Source organism: Chiloscyllium punctatum, chromosome 3, assembly GCF_047496795.1.
Source record: "Chiloscyllium punctatum isolate Juve2018m chromosome 3, sChiPun1.3, whole genome shotgun sequence".
Taxonomy (NCBI): Eukaryota; Metazoa; Chordata; class Chondrichthyes; order Orectolobiformes; family Hemiscylliidae; genus Chiloscyllium; species Chiloscyllium punctatum.
The window spans coordinates 152,122,494-152,142,982 of NC_092741.1; the positions used below are offsets into that span (position 1 = coordinate 152,122,494).

At 45.3% G+C, this 20,489-nt stretch overlaps 1 protein-coding gene across 1 annotated transcript; it reads right to left on the bottom strand.

Annotated features, from left to right (window-relative positions):
• Positions 1–4,434: 4,434 nt before the first annotated feature.
• On the bottom strand, positions 4,435–18,618 carry gdf7 (growth differentiation factor 7). The gene is made up of 2 exons (XM_072562408.1): positions 18,093–18,618; positions 4,435–6,616 (listed from the first exon to the last, which is right to left on the bottom strand). The coding sequence occupies exons 1-2, from the start codon at positions 18,385–18,387 to the stop codon at positions 5,715–5,717; spliced, it is 1,197 nt and encodes a 398-aa protein (XP_072418509.1). The 5' UTR covers positions 18,388–18,618; the 3' UTR covers positions 4,435–5,714.
• Positions 18,619–20,489: the final 1,871 nt, after the last annotated feature.

Consider the following 20,489-nt stretch of genomic DNA (forward strand, 5'->3'; position numbering starts at 1 on the left):
GTTTAATGGAACACAAATGGTTCCTTTAAGATGAAGATTCGGCTACATGTTAAAGGCAGTACCGTCTCATGCTAGAATGTCAATCGATGAAGATGTCAATTGCGTTTGTAGATGTATCTAAATGTAAATATCAGTGGGCAGGAGAACTCTCAGACAAAAGAACGCCCCGATGAGTGAGCTGTGATACCAGTTCGATCACAGTGTATTTCCACCGTACCGTAGGCCAACGGAAGATGGAAGAAGATGTAGCACATAGTGAACCGAGCCAAATCTATGAATAAAGGGTCAAGTGAAAAAATCACACCACACCAGGTTATAGTCCAACAGGTTTATTTGGATGCACTAGCTTTTGGAGGACTGCTCCTTCATCAGGTGGTTGTGAAGGAGCGGTGCTCCGAAACCTAGTGCTTCCAATTAAACCTGTTGGACTATAACCTGATGCTGTGTGATTATTAACTTTGTCCACCCCAGTCCAACACCGGCTCCTCCAAGGAAGAAGGGTAAGCCATTCGGGACTGAGATGGGGAAGAATTTCTTCACTCAGGGAGTTGCGAACCTGTGGAATTCTCCCACCCCCACTGGAAGCTGTTGAGGCCAGTACATTAGATATAGTGAAGAGGGAACTGGAGGTGGTTCGTGTGGCTAAAGAGATTAAGGGGTATGGAGAAAGGGTGGGAATGGGATGCTGAGCCTGCATGATCAGCCATGATCATATTGAATGGTGGTGCAGGCTCGAGGGGCCGAATGGCCTATTCCTGCTCCTGCTTTCTATGTTTCTAAGTTAGTCCATCCTCCAAAAGCCCTCCATTCACTGTTCTGCTGCCTGAATTCCCGCGGCGCTAACAGGGACCAAGTCCTGTGATTGAATCTCGGGACTAGAGGGTTTCCACCTGGACACTGGCCGCTTTGAAAAATAAAAAAAACTGTTAACAAGATCAACCAGGAAAAATTGGCTGTCGTGAACCGTCATGACTGGGAAAGCTTGTGATTTCAAGTAAACTTGTTAGGTGATGACTTAGTGTCGTGTGACTTCTGACCTTGTCATGACTATGACCAACAAAGGTCTTGTAAGCTTTATAAATGGAACATTTACACCGTCACTATATATATTTTCCTTTAATTTTACAATCAGTGGTTGCCTTTACAACAAGGCGCAACCCAACCTCGGGTCTGGGGGTCTGTGAAGGACCTATTTCAGAGGGGAGAAAGGTTCACTCTGTCTGTACTAGTGGTGCTTGAGGTTAATGCATGTTCAGTAGCTCTACACTCAGTAATCTTGGACAATTACAGGCAGCTAGATCGCGGGTGGCCGTTACTGCGTTCAGGAAATCAGAGGTAGCCAACAGATATTGAAAACAGGACTTCATAAAACATAATTCTTTAAAGGTGCGGAATTTGTATTTCACCCGCGCCTGCGTTCTGAGGCTGCAAACTCGGTTACGCAATGTCAAATCTATTTTCTGTTCCACACCATCTGCAGTGAGAATGTTATGTTTTATCACAGGAAGTAAGATCCGAAAGTTTATTTCATTGCTAGTCCTGAGCTTTTCTAAAGCAACTAACTTGGAAAGGTGCGCGCACCATACCTTGCAAATAATAGTTTGGAAAAGCGTCGGAGTTGAAATCGCCACTTGTTTTATGATTTCTTGTCATTTGGGGCGAAGTTGGAACGCTACAGTAAATACACTTCATCTGCGCCCATGACCTTGGGGCCCCAGGCGGGAAGTCTGACCTGAACCAGCACACGAGAGAATGAACGACAGAATGGTTAGTGACACCTATAACAGTGCACTCATGTTCACAGCCAATTGCTCTCTCGTCAAGATGGAAGTCTAAGTTGAACGCATACACTGTCATCATCTTACAGCAATTGAGGTTTGTTCTGTTTTAGACTGTCCTCTCAAGACAGGAACCAGCCAAGCAGTTCGGCATGGGGCGGGGAGAAGGGGGGGGGGGGGGGGGTAGCAGGATGTCTCCTCGAACCCCAACCGCCTCTTTCCTCCCCACCCTCAGCCTTCTCGAGCACAGAAGCTCTCTGTGGTATTGTGCGGCAGACTTTAACTTGCCTCAGTATCTCAGTTGAGGTTTTAAACAGCACGGTCAAAGATTGATGGAAGTGCTCGGGAGTTAAAGGGACAGTGGGCAGTGTGAGACGCCGCGTTTCCTCTGTAGTGGAATTTCTACAAATACAAATCCCCACCTTTACTTAAAACACTGCGTCCGGCCCAGAAACCTGCCCTTCGATATCGGAGATCCTCACAACTGAACACATTGCAACAATGTTTCAAGGTTTTCTTTTCTGCCCAACTGGATCGTCCAACCCATAACACAGGCCACAGGTCCGTGACTATAGAACATAGAACAATACAGCACAGAACAGGCCCTTCGGCCCACGATGTTGTGCCGAACTTCTAACCTAGATTAAGCACCCATCCATGTACCTATCCAAATGCCGCTTAAAGGTCGCCAATGATTCTGACTTTTCTTTTTTTTTGATTGGGGCGTTACTAATTAGAAATGGTATAATTTCTAACTACTTCCATTTCATCCGAGTTAGTGTTTAAAATATCGAGCTAGTTTAATTTGTGACCGTGAGCCAACTCCCCTGCCTTCTGAAGTAAGCTACACAATGCTACACAAAAAGGAATACATTAAATAAGAACACTTCAGCGAATAAATCACCTCCTCATCTAAATTATGGAATTCCATTTTTGTGACAAGTGCAAGATTCATATCTCACTCGTGAAACCTAAATGGAGAGATTCTTGTTCATTCTAAAGGAATGGGTCTCATTTGAACTGCACTTTCATTGTACAGTAACTGTGTTATACAAATGTAGCTGCATTTCTTTGGATTCTTTGCTTTTTCAAAAAAAAATAAAGTCAACACTTCGACCGTTTACATTTCTGAGTTCATTTCATTCTCAGCAATGATTCTGCCAGAATTGCTTAGCAACATTGCCTCCTCTAACAGCACCGCTAGAAACAAGCTTATCGGTACATCATTTCAATGCAGCTTGTCCTGGGGAGTAGAATTGCTTCCGTATTGTGTACATCAGTGACCCCGCATCAAAAATAACTCACTACATGGGAAGACTTTGGAACTCCACTAGAGACGGAATTAGGGACATGCAAGTCTAAGTTCTTCAGCAATTTACTTGCATTTATTGTATTAAAAATCAAACAGACCACAGTTTATTGACTATTATTGACTCCAAATGATGCTCTGTGAACAATCGATCTTGCCTACTTAAAGGGAATGCCTCACTTTGCAAATAAAACAATTCGCACATCCTTTTCATATGAGTCGAATAGATTCAGTTAGTGTGTCAGCAAAATAAACTGTTAAAAGAAAACAGTAGATAAGTGCAGGCAAGATTGACGTTCTCAGTGATGGAGTCGTAGAGCACGGAAACAGACTCGGTCCATGCCAACCATAATCCCAAACTAAATAGTCCCACCTGCCTGCTCCTGGCCCATGCGCCTCCAAACCTTTCCTATTCATGTGTTTATTTAAGGGTCTTTTTAAATATTGTGCCCACCTCCACCACTTCTTCAGGAGGTTCATTCCACACGCCAAATACCCACTGGAAAAAAGTCCCTCCTGCGTTTTTAAAATCCCTCTTTTCTCACCTTAAAAATGTGACCCCTAGTCTTGAAATCTCCCACCCTATGGAATAGACACTTACCATTAACTCTATCTATATTTCGCATGATTTTATAAACTTTTAGAAGGATACATCTCAACTTCCTACGGTCCTGTGAGAAAATCCCAGTCTATCCAGCCTTCCTTTATAACTCAAACCTTCCATAGCTGGTAACATCCTGGTAAATCTCTTCTGAACTCTCTCCAGCTGAATAATATCCTTCCTGTAACTGGTCACCAGAACTGGTCACAGTATTCCAGAAGAGGTCTCACCAATATCCCCTACAACCTCAGCATAAGATTGCCACTCTTATACTCAAATGACTGAGCAATGAAGGCAAGCACGCCAAATGTCTTTTTATTCGTTCTGTCTACATGTGGCACAAGTTTCAAAGAATTATGCACCTGAACCCCTTGGTCCCTCTTTCATGTTTTTTTGTGTCAGAGCTAACGGTCCATTGAAGCGCTACCATTGAATGGGATATCCGAGAGGCGAAATCATTAAAGCAGTTCTATACTGTGCCCACAAGAGCAGGTCGAAGTCTGGGAATTCTGTGGCTGGTACCTTCTCACTTCCCAGTGCCCGTCCAGCATTTACAAGTCAGGAGGGCGATGGAATATTCTTTAGTTTCCTGGATGGGTGCAAGTGCAACAACACTCAAGGAGACCATCCAGGAGAAAGAACAATCCACCACCATCAATATTAACCCTGTCCGGCCCTTCACCACCCCCGCTCTATCCCTCCCACTCCCTCCCCCCCCCCCCCCCCCCCTCCCCCACGCCCCCACATACAGACAGGCAGCACCGTGTGCCAACTCCAAGAGGCTGTGAGGCAACTTTTTTGAGGTTACTTTAGCACACCTTCCAAATCTCCAACCTCTATCGCCTAAACATGGCAAGGGTAGCAGATGTATGGGAGCATGCCCCACCCCCTGCAAGTTCCCCTCCAAACCACTCAACATCCCGCTGTTCCTTCACTGTGACAGGGTCAAAATCCTGAAATGTCCATCCGAACAGCACTGTGGGCGTACCTAGCGCCGAACTGCGGACGGATTACGAGAGCAGCTCAACAACTACTGTCTCTATGACAGTCGGCATGGGTAATAAATGTAGGCACGACGGCCACAACATGTCAGCGAATACAGAAAGAGCGTATCCATTAACACTTCATTCAAAGAAACCCTTTCCACCCCCGGAATTTAACATTGGTACCACTTTTCTGTGATATTCACTCCTACAATGTGCAGACCGAATTTAGAATTGTCACGAGGTAATTTTCTTTTCACAACCTATGAATCACTGAATTGTAATTCAACAGTACAGCGCGGCTCTCTGAATTCAGGTGCTAATTTATTAAATCTAGTTTTCGTTTAGATGGATGGGAAGGGTTGGGGGTGCGATTGCGATGTTGATAATTCCCAAATAGGTTGGTTAAATGTTAATCTGTGAGATGGAAAGATGTGGTCTCCGCAAGGATAAAGCTGCTCAATGCGAGCAGTCTGGGTCTTCCGCTCACAGCTGCCTCCCGTTTGTTAGCACATGTTAGTAATGATCAAAACCAGACGGTCCGCTAAAGGGATGCCCCCGCTGGGGCAATTCAGTGATCAAATTGCAAATAATGACTGAAAGTGGGCGCTAAGTCACGCTACAGAGAGCAGATGGAGTGGATTTTGCATTTAAGTGAACTTCCCAACCTGTCAGCGCCGTCCCCAGAGGACTTTGTTTAACATTTCTGAGCATCAACTGCTACATTGGAGTCAGTCCTTCGCCCCATTTCAAATGGACCCTGTGTGTCTGTGTGTTGATATGTGACTTTTAATCCAATCCGCCACATGCTGGGGGAACAGGGGGACATGTGTCTTTCTCTGTTATTGCTACAGGCTCCCCTCACACACACACACACATATACCCAGTCTGCATTCCCCCTGGGTCTGGAGGCGAACCTGCCTCCCAGCGCCTCACTGCAACCCGGCGCCTCTGAGCGTTAGTCAGCCCCCAGCAGCGCTCAGCTTCGTGTCCAATCCGCTTCGGGGATGCCCCTGGCCTCTCGTCGACCATTCGGCCGGGCGCTACCTGCAGCCACACGCTTCCACCGCCATGTCCTCGTACTGTTTATAGACCACATTGTTGCCCGAGTCAATGTAGAGAATGCTGATGGCGCTGAGTTTGGATGGAACACAGCAACTGGGTGGCGTGGAGTCCGGCTCCATGGAGTTCATCAGCGTTTGTATGATGGCGTGGTTAGTGGGCTCCAGGTGGGATCTGAGTGGGAAATCACAGATCCCTTCGCAATGGTACGCCTCGTAATCCAAAGGCGCGATGATCCAATCATCCCAGCCCAGCTCCTTGAAATTAACATGAAGCGGTTTCCGGCTGCATCTCGATTTGACTTTTTTCCCACTTCCTCTGCTGGGCCTGCTTGTAAACGCAGTTCTCCTTTTCCTCCGGCGCTTGACACTGGGTTCATTGCTGACTTGTGGCGAGAACGATCCACCCAGTGACTTGATCTTATCTCTGATCTCCCGGAAGAGGGTTTCCCTTTTCCTGGTGTTGCTGAACGCCACAAGAAGCGCTTTCTCCTGGGGCTGCAGATCAGAGCGATTAAATCCCAGCAGTCTGGGGTCTAAAACCTCCTGGGAGTATTCGGAAATCATTTCCACATCTAAACACAGCACCCTCGCACTGATGTGGCTTTTCAGTAATGCCCACACATCGAACACTTGCCACTCGGATGAATCGGTGTCCAGGATGTCAACTGTCCGCGAATCCACCCTACCCGGGCTCTGATTGCCCGGCTCGACACACGGATACAGCAACATCCGATAGACGCTCCCTCCCCGGGATAGCGCCTCCTGCAGGTCCGCCGGCAATTTCCGGAAAATCCTCAGCTCGGCTCCCACCAGCTCGTCGCTGTCCTGCAGCTTGGAGATGTCAAACAGGTATCTCTGTTTCTTACCCACGGAGATTCCGTCTGCAAGAGAGAAAAGACCAGAGACTGAAACTCAATTCTGAATCCAGAAATGGGAGAAAATTGCACAAGGAAGAAATTAAAATCAACAACCAACAAAAAAACAGAAATTGCTGGAAAAGCTCAGCAGGTGATAAAAGCTCAGCAGGTGATGAAAAGTCGAAGCGTTGACTTACTCTCTCTCCATGGATGTTGTCTGACCCGCTGTGATCTCCAGCACTGTCTTTTGTTGTTATGTTCAGTACAGATTCAGTACAGATCTGCAGTAAGTTGGCAGCGTCTGTGCTCTGAGGAAGAGTCACTGGACCCAAAATGTTAACTCTGATTTCTCTCTACAGATGCTGCCAGACCTACCGAGCTTTTCCCAGCAATTTTTGTTTTGTTTCTGACATACAACATCCGCAGTTCTTTCAGGTTTTAGAAATTAAAATAATATTCGATTAAAATCAAGCGAAAAAAGCTGAACTTTCAAGTTTAAGTACAATCAAGTACACGTTTAAAAATGCTATTCAGTGTTCAAGGAAATATACTGGAAAACATCTAATTGGACCTTTTTAAATAAGTTTAATTTTAGCTGAAGTCCAGAACTAGAGGGCATAGGTTTAGGGTGAGAGGGGAAAGAGACCTAAGGGGCAACTTTTTCACGCAGAGGGTGGTACGTGCATGGAATGAGCTGCCAGAGGATGTGGTGGAGGCTGGTACAATTGCAATATTTAAAAGGCATTTGGATGGGTATATGAATAGGAAGGGTTTGGCGGGATATGGGCCGGGTGCTGGCAGGTGGGGCTAGATTGGGTTGGGATATCTGGTCGGCATGGACGGGTTGGACCGAAGGGTCTGTTTCCATGCTGTACATCTCTATGACTCTATGACTCTAAATATAACTTTTACACGCTTAAAACGGTTGCATTTATGTTTTTAGAAAGCATTGCTATTCATTGTTCAAAAACATTTTTATATAAGTGTAAATTTAGCTGAAGTCTTATACCGTTAACCTGCCTGTCGACACCCCGCCATTCCCACCCCTCTTTTTTAATGTTACCCTCCTTGCTGCATATTTATGTTGTAGACTTTTGCGAAATATTTAAGTTGGCAACAACAGGGGTTCACTAAACTGAAGGAGCACTTTGGACTTTCTTTGCAGCAGTAAGTCACTGTGGTTTCTCCCCGAGTCACCTATTTGTAAGCTTTGTGACACCATACTTTTACCTTTTCACCCATTCTATCCCCGTGTGGCCAAATAAAAAGAGCTTCCCCAAACGGACCTGATCTCGTCATAGAGACTGTGTTGTCAAATGTGCTCTGTAGACATACCCCAAGCTAAGTTGAGCGTAGGAAAACTGTAAGCACTGCATTTTAATGTGAATTTTTTTTAAAAAGGTATCCGCGAGAGTGACAGCTGCAGGCAAGCTGCATAAAGATACGGGAGCTGAGCCACAGAGATTGATAGTCCTTGACCTGATAAAATCATGGAGATGTACAGCACTGAAACAGACCCTTCGGTCCAACCCGTCCATGCCGACCAGACATCCCAACCCAATCTAGTCCCTCCCGGCCCATCAAATCATCATCACCAAATTCCTACCATAATATCCGGAGAGTCAGCGTTAGCTAAAACCATTAGGAACCAGCAATATTCATTTACAAGGATAAAGCAAGATTTAGGAGTGTGATGTCATAATGTAACTACAATAAATCAGATTAAATAATGATCATTCGTCTGGCTGTGTGCGACCAAAACAACCCTCAAGAAGGTAAAACCCAAGCCAGAGTGAGAGCCTGGTTGGCACTCTTGCCATTGGGCACAACACGAATCTCCTCCATCATCAATGCACAATGACTGTACCTTCTACAGGATAGATGCCAGTTACTCATTTGACAGAGTTTCTCTTTTACCATCCCCGCATTGACAAGAATGGCTTCTCCTTTGCACATTACCCCGATGTAGACATACTTGTCGTTGCTTCAGAAACAGCAGGTTAATATCTGGAATTAGAGTGGTGCTGGAAAAGCACGGCAGGTCAGGCAGCATCTGAGGAGCAGGGAAATCACCACTCTAATCATGACTCTAATCTCCAGCATCTGCAGTCCTCACTTTCGCCTAACATCTGGAATTCACTTTCCCACAAATATTGGAAGCCCCATCAGGACAAGAATTGTAGAGGTTCAAAGAGAACCTCCATCCTCCATCCAAAAACGAGAGAAAGGCAATGGATATAGTCATCCAGATGCCAAGAAGGAATATTTAAAAATTCTAACATGGGAAGTACACAAAAACTTAATTAATAATCATCCTGACTGTCCATAGTTGTAAACCTAATCACTAAACACTTCATTATTACAATAGTCATTACATTCCCATAGAAAATAAAGCGTCCAGCGAATAAATCTACTTTGATTGTTCTTATGAATTCTTTGTTTTGTCCTCTTCTGCTGAAGTCATTTTTTTTAAACTTCCTGGTTCATTTATCTCTATCATACTGAAATCTGAGCCATTGCAATTCAGAGGCTGTTTACCAGTCTAAGATCTGAAATAGATCCCTTTGAGGAACATTAGGCTGGTTGGACTTGTATCCAATTGAGTTTAGAAGAGTAGGAGGTGACCTTTAAGAAAAAAAGTACAGAGTGCAGGCATTGTCACGTGGGCCGGTCCAGGCACCAGCAGTTTCGTCCCGCAAGAACATTAGTGAACCAGATGGGGATGTCCCCATGGTCATCATTACACTCTTAATTCCAGATGTTTTGCAGTAGGAATTCAAACCTGGGTACCCAGGATATTACTTGGGTGTCTATAATAACAGTCTCTAGATAATATCACTAGGCCATCGCAAGATCCAAAGGATTCTGAGCAGGTTAGAGAGACTATTTCCTCTTAAGGGAAGAAATCGAAATATTGGCTACCGTTTAGTAATCGCCCACTCAAAACAGCGGTTGGGCGATTTGATTTTGTCTGTCAAAGAGTTATGAGTCTTTGGAACTCTCTTCCTCTTAGTGGAAGCTGAGTCTTTGATTATGTTTCAGTCAGGGTGGATACATTCCTGTAAAGCAAGGGGTTGAAATATGATCACGGGTATAGGTGGTTCTTAAATTACAAACACATCAGCAGGTTAGAGGGGCAGAATGCGCTACTCCTACTGCCTGGATGTGAGTTTAGGCAATAAATAAAAAATATTGGGCGACTAGGGGCGTTACAAATCTGGCCATCTCGTGGTGTCCAAATTTCCCGCAGGTACAACATACAGCATTTTATTTTTATCGTCACATGTACCAAGATAAACGTGTGTTTTGCGTGCAGTACTGGCAGATCATACCATACAAAGTATTGGTCACTGAGCTGATATAGAGTGACTTAATTTCCCTTCATTACACATGAGTGCTGAGGCCAATTGTAAAGTTGTTCCTTTAGTCCCCAGCTAACTCAGCACACAGACTTTTGTCTTTCTGGTCTCTACAGTCCAGCGCGTCACCGACGTGTGCTCACAATGAGCGCTGTATTGCTTCAAATAAAATGTACCCAATGATGAGAACAAATAAGGTGCATGCAATTAAACAAAAAATGCCTTCTCAAATTCGTGCTGGAACTAGGACGAAGTAGTTTTTTTAAAAGGGAAGGATCTATGTCGATGTGAATGCATTGTAGTGTCAGGAAAAGTATTAATTAAACTCACCCTGCACCCCTCGTCCACCATTTCGGGGCACACAGTATGCGATATGAACTGTTACTGGACATTCAGGTTTTTTTAATGATCACTTCGCTCAACTACCAAACGAATTAGTTGTCTCCTATGTCAGGATATTACACTTTAGAGACTCGCCTCGCGTTACTTTTTCTTTTTCGGTGGTTTCTAACGCTCAGCGTGGAATACCATCGCCCTGAGCAAATCTCTCATCTTGCCGACTATAGAGGAAACGAGGCACACACACAACCCGTAAATACACGTACAAGGGAGATAACACTTTCGTTCAAATATCACTTGGTCGGGAACCCAGGAAACTGGGCGATGATGTGAAGGCGCCGTGATGCATTGACCATCCCTTCCGCAGGTTCGGGGGAGCAAGAATTATTAACAAAAAAAGGAAAGCGAGGAAGCGCCAAGGCACTGGTGAAAGGCATTTAACCAGTCGACAGTACGGAATGATTAAGCTGTTCATTACAGCTGTTCGCTCCAGACCACTTGGTTTGACCTAATACATCGATGTCGTGGCAAGTGGAAATTCATCTGGAGTGGCCAATTTTCTTTTGATAAAGCAAATTTTCCTTATTAAATCCTCAATGATAGATCACAGTACAGTGGAACATCAGTAATAGAATAAATTGCGACGATGTAAGTCGATTATTGATCGAATTCCAGCCGAATGCCATATGCAGTTAAAAGGATTCGGGATATACTGCCACAAATGGCGCTCTGAATAACATTGATAGCACGGCAATTAGCGACCGCATTTATTTCTACGTTAGAACTGAGAGCACCCCACAAAATCCAAAGAGCTACGATATTTAGTTTGTTCCTAAGCATTTCCACTTTGAACGTCTCCTGTTGTACCAGGCCAGAGAGAATACGGTCACATTTGTAAAAAAGAACACCAGAAGATACTCGATCCGTCAGAGTCTGTACTGGGCACACCGGGTAAAAGACCAAGCACCCGGAATTAACAAAATACATGCTTTTCCTTTTCAGTCGCTAAATGACCTGCATGTTTTTTTCCTGCTTCATTTCAGACATCCAGCGCGTAAGGCACTGCACTGTTGCTAGTTTGTAGTTATACTCAGTGTAAACCCAACTGTGGAGTTTCAGTCGCTTTGGGAATGAAGGTGCGAGTTGCTTTCTGGGTTTCCCTAGGAATAGTTTAGTTTTTAAAAAAAACAGAAACAACTGAAAGTGGCTGCAGATTTCAACCAGATCCAACCAGAGGAGCGAGGAATGATTTGGCGTTAGCTACGTGTTCGGAACATAACCAAGCGAGGCCAAACTCTCCCTTCCGCTGGTCTGTTTTTTTGTTCAAAATCAGAAGTCACACGACACCAGGCTACTGTCCAACAGGTTTACTTTCAGAGCAGCGCTCAAATAGACCTGTCGGACTATAACCTGGTGTGACTTCTGACTTTATCCACCCCAGCCCAACACCGGCACCTCCACATCAAGGCTGCTATTTTCTGTTTAATCTGAGAGAATTAGTGTGTAACATCCTATCTTGGCGTATTCAAAGGAAGGGTCAGACTTTTTAGACTCAGAGATTTTTGCCTTTTTAAAAAAGAACCCTTAATTATGGTCACATTTCTATCGCATTTCTGAACGAAAATCCTTTCATTTCGTTCCCAGGGACGAAGGTTCCTGGTTCCTGGAGAGAAGGATTGGAGTCCTAGTGCTGATCGTACAACATTCCTTTTGGGCTAACACAGAGATGCACACGTCAATTTCACGTTAGCATGTTGCCTTCTGGAGAACCGCAGTTTCCTTTCTGATAATTCACCAAGATTGAAACCAGATACAATTACCTGGATAACGTTGCTCGCTCCTGCCGGTCATGTAGCTTTTTGTTTGAACGGTGAATAATAACTTATGAAGGAGAGAGACAGAGGGAGATTACAAATGCTTTAAACAAACCGATGACCGGGTCAGTTTCCCAGTAGCATTGAATGCTGAATTCATTGCCTGTTATTCATATGTTCTTCCTTCTGGAATCACCTTTCACTTCAGCAATATTTCACTAGTGTTTTCACTGAAATCACTTCATTTTCCCATTTCGTTCATTGGCAGGAGCATGGTGCAGGGTTGAAGAGTTTGCTGGATCTTTAGCTAAGGCTTATTTATTTAGTTTGGGTCCCGCGTTTATTACTGTAATTATTTATCCGCCCTAACACATGAGTCGTGGTCAGAATGAAAATCTACCTTGTTGCAAAACAAAATATGAACAGGGGGTTTAGAATCTCCTCAGTTCATAGGAATGACTCCGAGCTGGCTGGCCACAGATAGTGTACTGTGCAAATAAAATTTCAAAATGAAAACTAACTTGTTGAAGCGCCGCTAGCCTGCAGGTACCACACTATAGCAATCATTTGGAAGTTGGGCCCGAGGGACGGCGGATCCCCCTCGCCTCTTCCTTTACTCCCCATTGCAGTTGAAATCCGAGCAATTTTACTGAACGTCAAAAGGTGCATCAAATCCAAGCGAGGGGTTGTGAAATACAAAGGCCAAAATGTCATCTGTGTTGTCCCCGTTGTGCCTTGGGTTACTTTCCGCTGAATGGCTGTTCACCTTGCCTGCTAGACTCACACCCAGGGACTATGTCAACTGAGGAGAAAGTGAGGACTGCAGATGCTGGAGGTCAGAGCTGAAAATTGGGTTGCTGCGCTTTTACAGCAACACATTTTCAACTATGTCAACTGAGTTTGTTCGAATGTATTGGAACCCGTCGATCCAATCCGCATTAAATACTGCACTGTTTTGCATTAGATGTGGAACAATTAACTTGATTTTATTGCCTTCTGGCTGCGGTTTCAGACTGTGTATAACTCAAACGACTACTTCATGAGCTCAGCAATCAGACACTATATAAAAATTACACACAACACAGTCATTGGTCGGTTCTTTTCTATTTCCTGCGGGTTATTTTCGGTTGTGAAATGTGAACGCGCAAATTGAGTTTGGTGTGAATTCAAGTTATTAACGAGCTCAACAAATATGACACAGGGCCGGGCAAAACAAAACATCCGGCCTGAATAGGCTGTGTTTTGTATGGAAAAGGGCAGCAACTTTCCGTTATACGCCGCTCTTAGATACTTTCCAGTCAACCTGCTCAGAGATGTTATGACGAACATCTAGAGGAGGTGGGAGTTGAACTCGAGTCTCCTGGTGCAGAGGTACAGGCACTACCACGGCAGGTCTCCCGTGTTAGGGGTAAGGACATTACCACTTCATCACAAAAAATCCTAATATTTGACGCTGCTTTTACACTGATCACGGGAGAGGGGAGCAGCAATGTTCAGTTCCTCAGGGCACGAAATGGGTTTTTCAGGTGAAACGGGTGGTTTGTGAACGGGAAGCTCTTGCCCCATGAATCGTGTGGCGGTGCTGACTTAGGGTGTGCACTAACATTGCTGAAGACCTGTGTCTCACCGTCCACTTTAACAGAAAGTCCCCTGTTCGCTAAGTTTTTCGGCTGGAATGGTTTTATACAGGAGCACTGTCCTTTTATCCACTTCCAGATACAACAAAATACTTTCCCAGTACGTTAGCAACAGAGACCTGTCTAGAGAAGACTTGAGCACTGGTAAAGCGTTATGATTTCCATTTGCTCTGGTATAACTGTACATTGAAGATTTGCAGTATCTCGCTCAGTGTAACCAGAGTCCGGGTTTGGTTATTGTTTCTCGGCTGCTACAATCTCTAATACATTCCCGAGTCCCTGTTTACCAACATTATCAGTAAATAACACGCTTTGGTTCACAACAAGGACACTTTCTATCCTCACACTTTCGTTGTGAAGCGTTTATGGGGCCAACTGAAGTTGAGGAAGGGTCGATGTATCGGTCTATTTTTCAATCGAGGCCTATAAAATGGTCGCTACTAACCAGCGAGACCAGCTATGTCGGAGAATTTCAGCATCTCAAACTAGTGAATCTTAAAAAGAAAACAAAGATTACCGACTAACGGCGATGGAATGAGGTGGACAAGAACAAGCAAACTTGCTGAAACCCTGATGCTGTGTGTCGGGGTAAAATCTGCTCGGATATTCCGTGCATAATTGGAAATGTAAAATCCCTCCAAAAGGATTCTCGCTGAATAATCTTAGGGTACAGGGTTTAGTCGCAGACATGCAGAAACTGCAATGTTGATTTTTCGCCGAGTTCATTGCTCAGTTACCAAAATACTACACTTTAATCCGATTTCTGCAGTACTTGCATTTAATGAAATAATTTTTAAATATATATTTAACAAGGTCCAAGCAATTGAGAAATGTTCTAATATTGATGTCATGCTCAGATTTAGAGCTTTTCCCCAGCCGGTGTTTTTAAATGATTAATTATTGGAGTCACCAGTCTGTGTGGTGTTTCTGCTTCCGTTTACGCACTGGTGGCAAAACCAGAGACAGATGCCGGGAGTGAACAATCTTCAAAACTCACCCAGAATCGGACACGGAGTTTCACTGAACCACCCACCTGCACAGGTTCTCCACATTTCGAACATAACAAGATAAGAACTGGGAGCAGGAGTAGTCCATCTGATCCATCTTAGTCTGCTCCACCATTCAATAAGATCATGGTTGATCTTTTCATGGACCCAGCTCCACTTACCCACCCTCTCACCGTATCTCTTAATTCCTTTGCTGTTCAAAAAAAAAGTAAACCTTAGCTCTAAAAACATGTACTCAAGTAGCGTCAACTCCATCCCTGGGCAGGGAATTCCACAGATTTATAATTCTCTGGGTGAAGAAGTTCCTTCTCAATTCGGCCTAAATCTGTTCCCCTTAATTTTCAGGCTATGTCCCTCTTGTCCTAGTATCACCTGCCAGTGGGGACATCCTCTCTATGTCTATCTTATCTAATCCCTTCATCATGTTATATGTTTGTATCAGATCCCCCGTCATTTTTCTAAATTCCAATGAATATAATCCCTTTCTACTCAATCTCTCCTCCTAAACCAACTTCCTCAACTCTGGAATCAACCGAGCGAACCTCCTCTGTACCCTCGGGATACATGTTTGCCTTTTTGAAAAATGCATTGGACTTAACTGAACTGTTTCACTAATCTTGAGGCTGCAAGGTTCAGCACAAACTAGGAGAAAACTACAGTGATTTCTCACAGCGCAAGATCTAGTCGCCCGGTATTACACTGAATTGGGAGACAACCCTACTGTATGTCCCCAAACCCGAAACAGCTGGAGAAACTCTGCAGCATCTACGGAGAGAGAAAGCAGAGTCAAGGTTTTGGATCCAATAACCCTTCTTCAGAATTGAACTGCTGAGTTTCTCCAGCAATTTCTGCTTTTGTTTCCGATTTCTAGCGTCTGCAGATCTTGTTTTGTCAGGGGTCAAGTGAAGTGCACCTGGGTGGCCACTCTCTCAAGGACATTATTCGGATGTCTCAGAACATTAGAGTCAATGTCTGATGACTGTTTGCGGACTGTTAGTTGGTCAAGTGTGATTTTTTTTCACAGTGAGTGGTAGTGTGTTGAGAAACGGTGATGTTGCCGCATCTCCAAGACACGGGATCATCAACCAGTATGGACCCTATTCTTGTACCTTCCGAGCAAAGCCTTTCAGACAGTTTAAACACATTGTCTCGCTCTTCAGAGTTTACAGCGGTATGATTATTGGTAAGAAAGAGTTCCACATTAAATATATGGAATATTCACAGGCTACTTGCCAAACTGCGTCCAAACTTCGCGCCCTCTTTGAAAAGCCTGTCTTGCTGAATAATTATTTATTCTTTTACAGGTATCTGCATAATTTTCAAATGACATTTGGACCAGAAGAGTCCTATTTAATGTCACTGGAGATTTGATGCAGATTAGTCAATCCGAACAGAGTTCCGGGTGGTTCTGGGGTCGGGTGTGAGTAAGTTGGGGAGACAAGGTATAGTGGAAGAGGATGTTGCCAATGCCATCCCTCCCCGAGACTCACAGAGGGTTTCTATCACAGGTCGATCATTTAGCGGTGAAGATTTGGAACCGCGCTTCCGCAGAGGGATACAACAGAATAGTATTTCCGCCTGAAATTAGTCAACTCCATTGCCCCATGTTGTAATGGTGCTCCAGCAGAGATTAATATAACCCAGATGGTACCCAGTTTAACTCGGCCATGTCTTATTCCGAGGAGCCTTTAGCTTGCATACGGAGAGAAATTCCTGTCCTCAAAGACAGTGAAACTGAAATGCGCTGGGACGTGGAACTGCCCGGACCGATAAAACGTCAGCTGCTGCTATTTTGGTTTAGACACAGAGACATAGGAAATAGGAGCAGGAGTAGGCCATTCGGCCCTTCGAGGCTGGCCCACCATTCAATAAGATCATGGCTGATCACGCAATCAGTGTATCCCATTCCCACCCTCTCCCCATTCACCTTGACGCCTTTAGCCGTTAGAGTCACCCCCAGCTCCCTCATGAATGTATCTAACGAACTGACCCCAACAGCCTCCTGTGGGATGGAAATCCACAGGTTCACAACTCTCTGAGTGAAGACATTCTCCCTCATCTCCTCCTGAATGGTTTAATCTTTATTCTCAGACTGTAGTCCGTGTAATGACAGTACTCCGTACCTTTAACTGTCGCGCTCAGTACAAAGGGAGTGAGTGCAATGATCTGGGGTATAACTTCACAGCAGCTCGATAAGTTGACAGCAATCTGAATTCAACATTACCTTACGGCTTAAAGTCCATTCCGTTAACTAGGCCATCACTTCCTTTTCAACATTAATCTTCCCCCGCACACGCCCCTCACTAACACACTTCTTGCAAATTTCGGGTGGAAGGGCTTTTTGTACCGAGACCATCTTTGAGTGTCTGTTTAGCGCCGAGTATTAAAGCGGAATCGTGGGTCGTGTTTGTCTCAATGTCATTAAATGTTGCAAAAGTTGTTGCATTTAAACGTCACGCGTCAGTTTTTCCTCAATGCGTTCTCCCACATGAAGCAGACCCCACGGTACAGGTCGCCCCTCACGCACCTAGCTGATCACTGACTGAGGGATGTTCTTGTTGTCCACCACTGCAAATCCCGGAGATTCGTGACAACTAACCGAGAGGGATTTATATCGGGGGAATCCTCAGGATCACTCCCCACCCGCTACCCGCCCCCACACAATCACACACACACACAGACACACAGACAGACATACAGATACACGGACACAGAGACACACAAACACAGACACACACAGATACGCAGATACACACACAGACGCAGATTCAGATGCAGACATACAGACACACAAACACACACGCAGACATACAGACACATAGATATACATACACATACACAGACATACACACATACACAGACATGCACACAGACACAGACACACGCATACACACAGACACACAAACACACACATACAGATACACACGCAGACACACACAGACACACAAACACACACATACATACACACAAAAACTATAAAGTGAAACAGAGAGAAAACAAACAAATCTGACCACAAGCCATTGGCGCAGCCAACGCAACTGCTTCTGGTGAGAACTGCACGTTTGAAGAATTCTTGAAGTAATTTTTTCCCTTCTCGGGATCTACCCCAACCGAAGGATTAGTGTGCAGTTTGCTCGAGATCAGGTTAATGTTTCAACTATGGAGAGATCACATTAACTCCCGCTTGGTTTAGGGGACTGGGCAGAATTGAGATGAGAGAGATGGATACTACATCTTCGTATTTCGCGCCACTGAGTTACTGTTAAAAAGCGCCTTCCCATTTAAACGGCGGGCTGCCTGTGAGTTAACCGAATGCCCCCCTTCCCCTGCCCCTGTGTACCCACCGTTGCCTTGCTCCACGAAGCTGGTGACAGTGTTGGCACGGCTGCGAGCCCGGAGTAAGCTGCTGTTCCTCCCTCTCCTCTCAGGCTCCGACAGACTCTTGTAAAGTGACAGCATGTAGTCATGGGGCACCACCGAGCCGGGCCCCCGAGGCCGGCTGTGCAGCGCTGATGTGGAACCGGCACCGTCCCGGGAAGAGGAACCGTGCAGAGATCCCAGAGTGGCCGCTTCCAGGAAATCCCAGCAACAACACAGGGTCCAGCACAGCAGCGCTACAGCTCTCCTCGGGCTCTCCATTCCGCGAGTGAGGCGGCTTCCAAATGCAGGGGAGTTGCAGCTCGGTGGCTGAGCGATGCGCGCACACACACACACACGTACACACACACACACAGGCACACACACACAGACACACCTTCGTCCTGGTTTTACATTAGAGACAGACAGAGAGACATAGAGAGAGACACACAGACAGAGAGAGAGAGAGAGCTGTTCAGAGTCCAGCAAAGCTCAGGCATCCGCGGAGCAGGGCGATCCCACTGCGATTCTGATTGGCTCAAACCTGATCCCACCAAACCCCCTTCTCCCCTGAAAAGAAAAATAACTTTTTTTTCTTCTTCAACAGTTTGTTTTCAACTACAACTCTGGGCCACAGCAACACCTCGCAAACGAATTCTGACTGAGGATGGAATTCTAATAAAAGAAACTGTCTCATTCCAGCTGTTTTATTTTGGTTTCCTTTGGGAGGGAGCGGGTATGTTTTTTTTTGTTGGGGAGAATTGCATTCTTTCATATATCCTAGCTCTGAACTCGACTCGAGAAGTTAACTCTGCTTTCTCTCCATTGATGCTGCCAGACCTGCTGAGCTTTTGCGGCAATTTCTGCTTTGTTTTCGTTCCTTGACATGCAATTTGGCTCGGCTGGAAACAGCGAGCTGCCATCGGTTAAGGGTAGACTCTGTCTAACAGCAAGATGATATAGTTAGTCTGGGGTGCTGCGTTTCAATCACTGACCTGCCACTTTTAAATGATCTTCTTTATGAAAAATGGAAATTGCACCCATTTCTCTAGTTCCTTCACTAAGCTAAACAGATATGTGATTGCAATTCGCTGAGGATGGGGGGCGGGCGTCCTAATTTCCACCCCTCCCCATATTTCTTTTTTAAATTTCAGAATCTTTGACCCTAATCCCATTCCCTTTGCTGAGACTGAATGTCAGGCTTGAAGGAATTCCCGAGAGCCTTCCTTACAGTCCCAGGTGAGCTCTGCACGGCATGAGGAAGGGCTGCATCTCACCCGGGACAGCACCCCCCCCCCCCCCCCCCCCACTCCCCACCCCGTCGTGTGCAGAGCCAGGGAACATGCGGCCTGATGCTCAAACTTCTCGGATGGAACATTTCCGCCCCACGGCGCTGTTAAGGTCGAGAGAGAGAGGGGGACCTCTGTAAGCGCGGCTGTAGGGGATTACAGTGTTGGAAATGTGAGAAGCCGTGAGGGCAAAAGCGATGCATCGGAAGCTGCTGCGTCTGATGGCTCTCATTTGGTGATAATAACGAGGAGGAGGTCCAGGCGTCACAAATCTGCAACCCCCCGCCCCAGCATCTACCTACCAGCGAACTCGAAACCTCCAAACGCAGCCAATAACAGCGTAGTATTTTATCAGACAGCGATTCCATTAAATACTGAGCATCTTTTAAAACTTACCGCAATTCCCGTGAAACTTGCTAACTAGCCAAGCGGGGTTACAGAATAGCGCCTTATTGATTCGCTCCCAGTTGCCCGTTAAACAGTTAAGAAATAATTCTGGAAATTAGAAGGTGAAGGGGAATTCGGGTCATTTGAGCTTGAGTGCTCATATACGGCAATTCGTGTGGGCACAAAGTGGGCAAAATTGTTCATTTGAGGGAAAGACCCACAGGTATTGCACCTCAGGTGGGACATTGCTCAGAATCAACGCACGAAGCACAAGGGGAATGATTTGGAAATGTAACCGCCCTGGTGCAGCATCTACCTGAGTTCAATCATTGTGAAGGGTGCATTGAAATGATGTGGTAGTGGCCCTACTCCTGGACCGGGAGGGCCTGGGTTCAAGTCCCACCTGCTCCGGGAGGTGGGGGGAGTTTTAACATCCCTGAACAGGTTGTTAGAGGAAAAATATAGGTTAAAAGCTTTTAAAAACAGGGCAATCAAATATGCTGTCTGAACTGAAATATGACAGCCACACACGCTTCACTATTCTTACTGCTGCTCATGTTCACTTTAATGTTCGCATCAGCACTACACATCAAGAAGCTGCAAACCAGTATTCCAGCTAGGAAGACACAATTGGATCTTGCAATAATATAATTGGACCATAATGCTGTCATCTAGCCGGGCACTGAGTGAATTGACTGCTTGCCGATG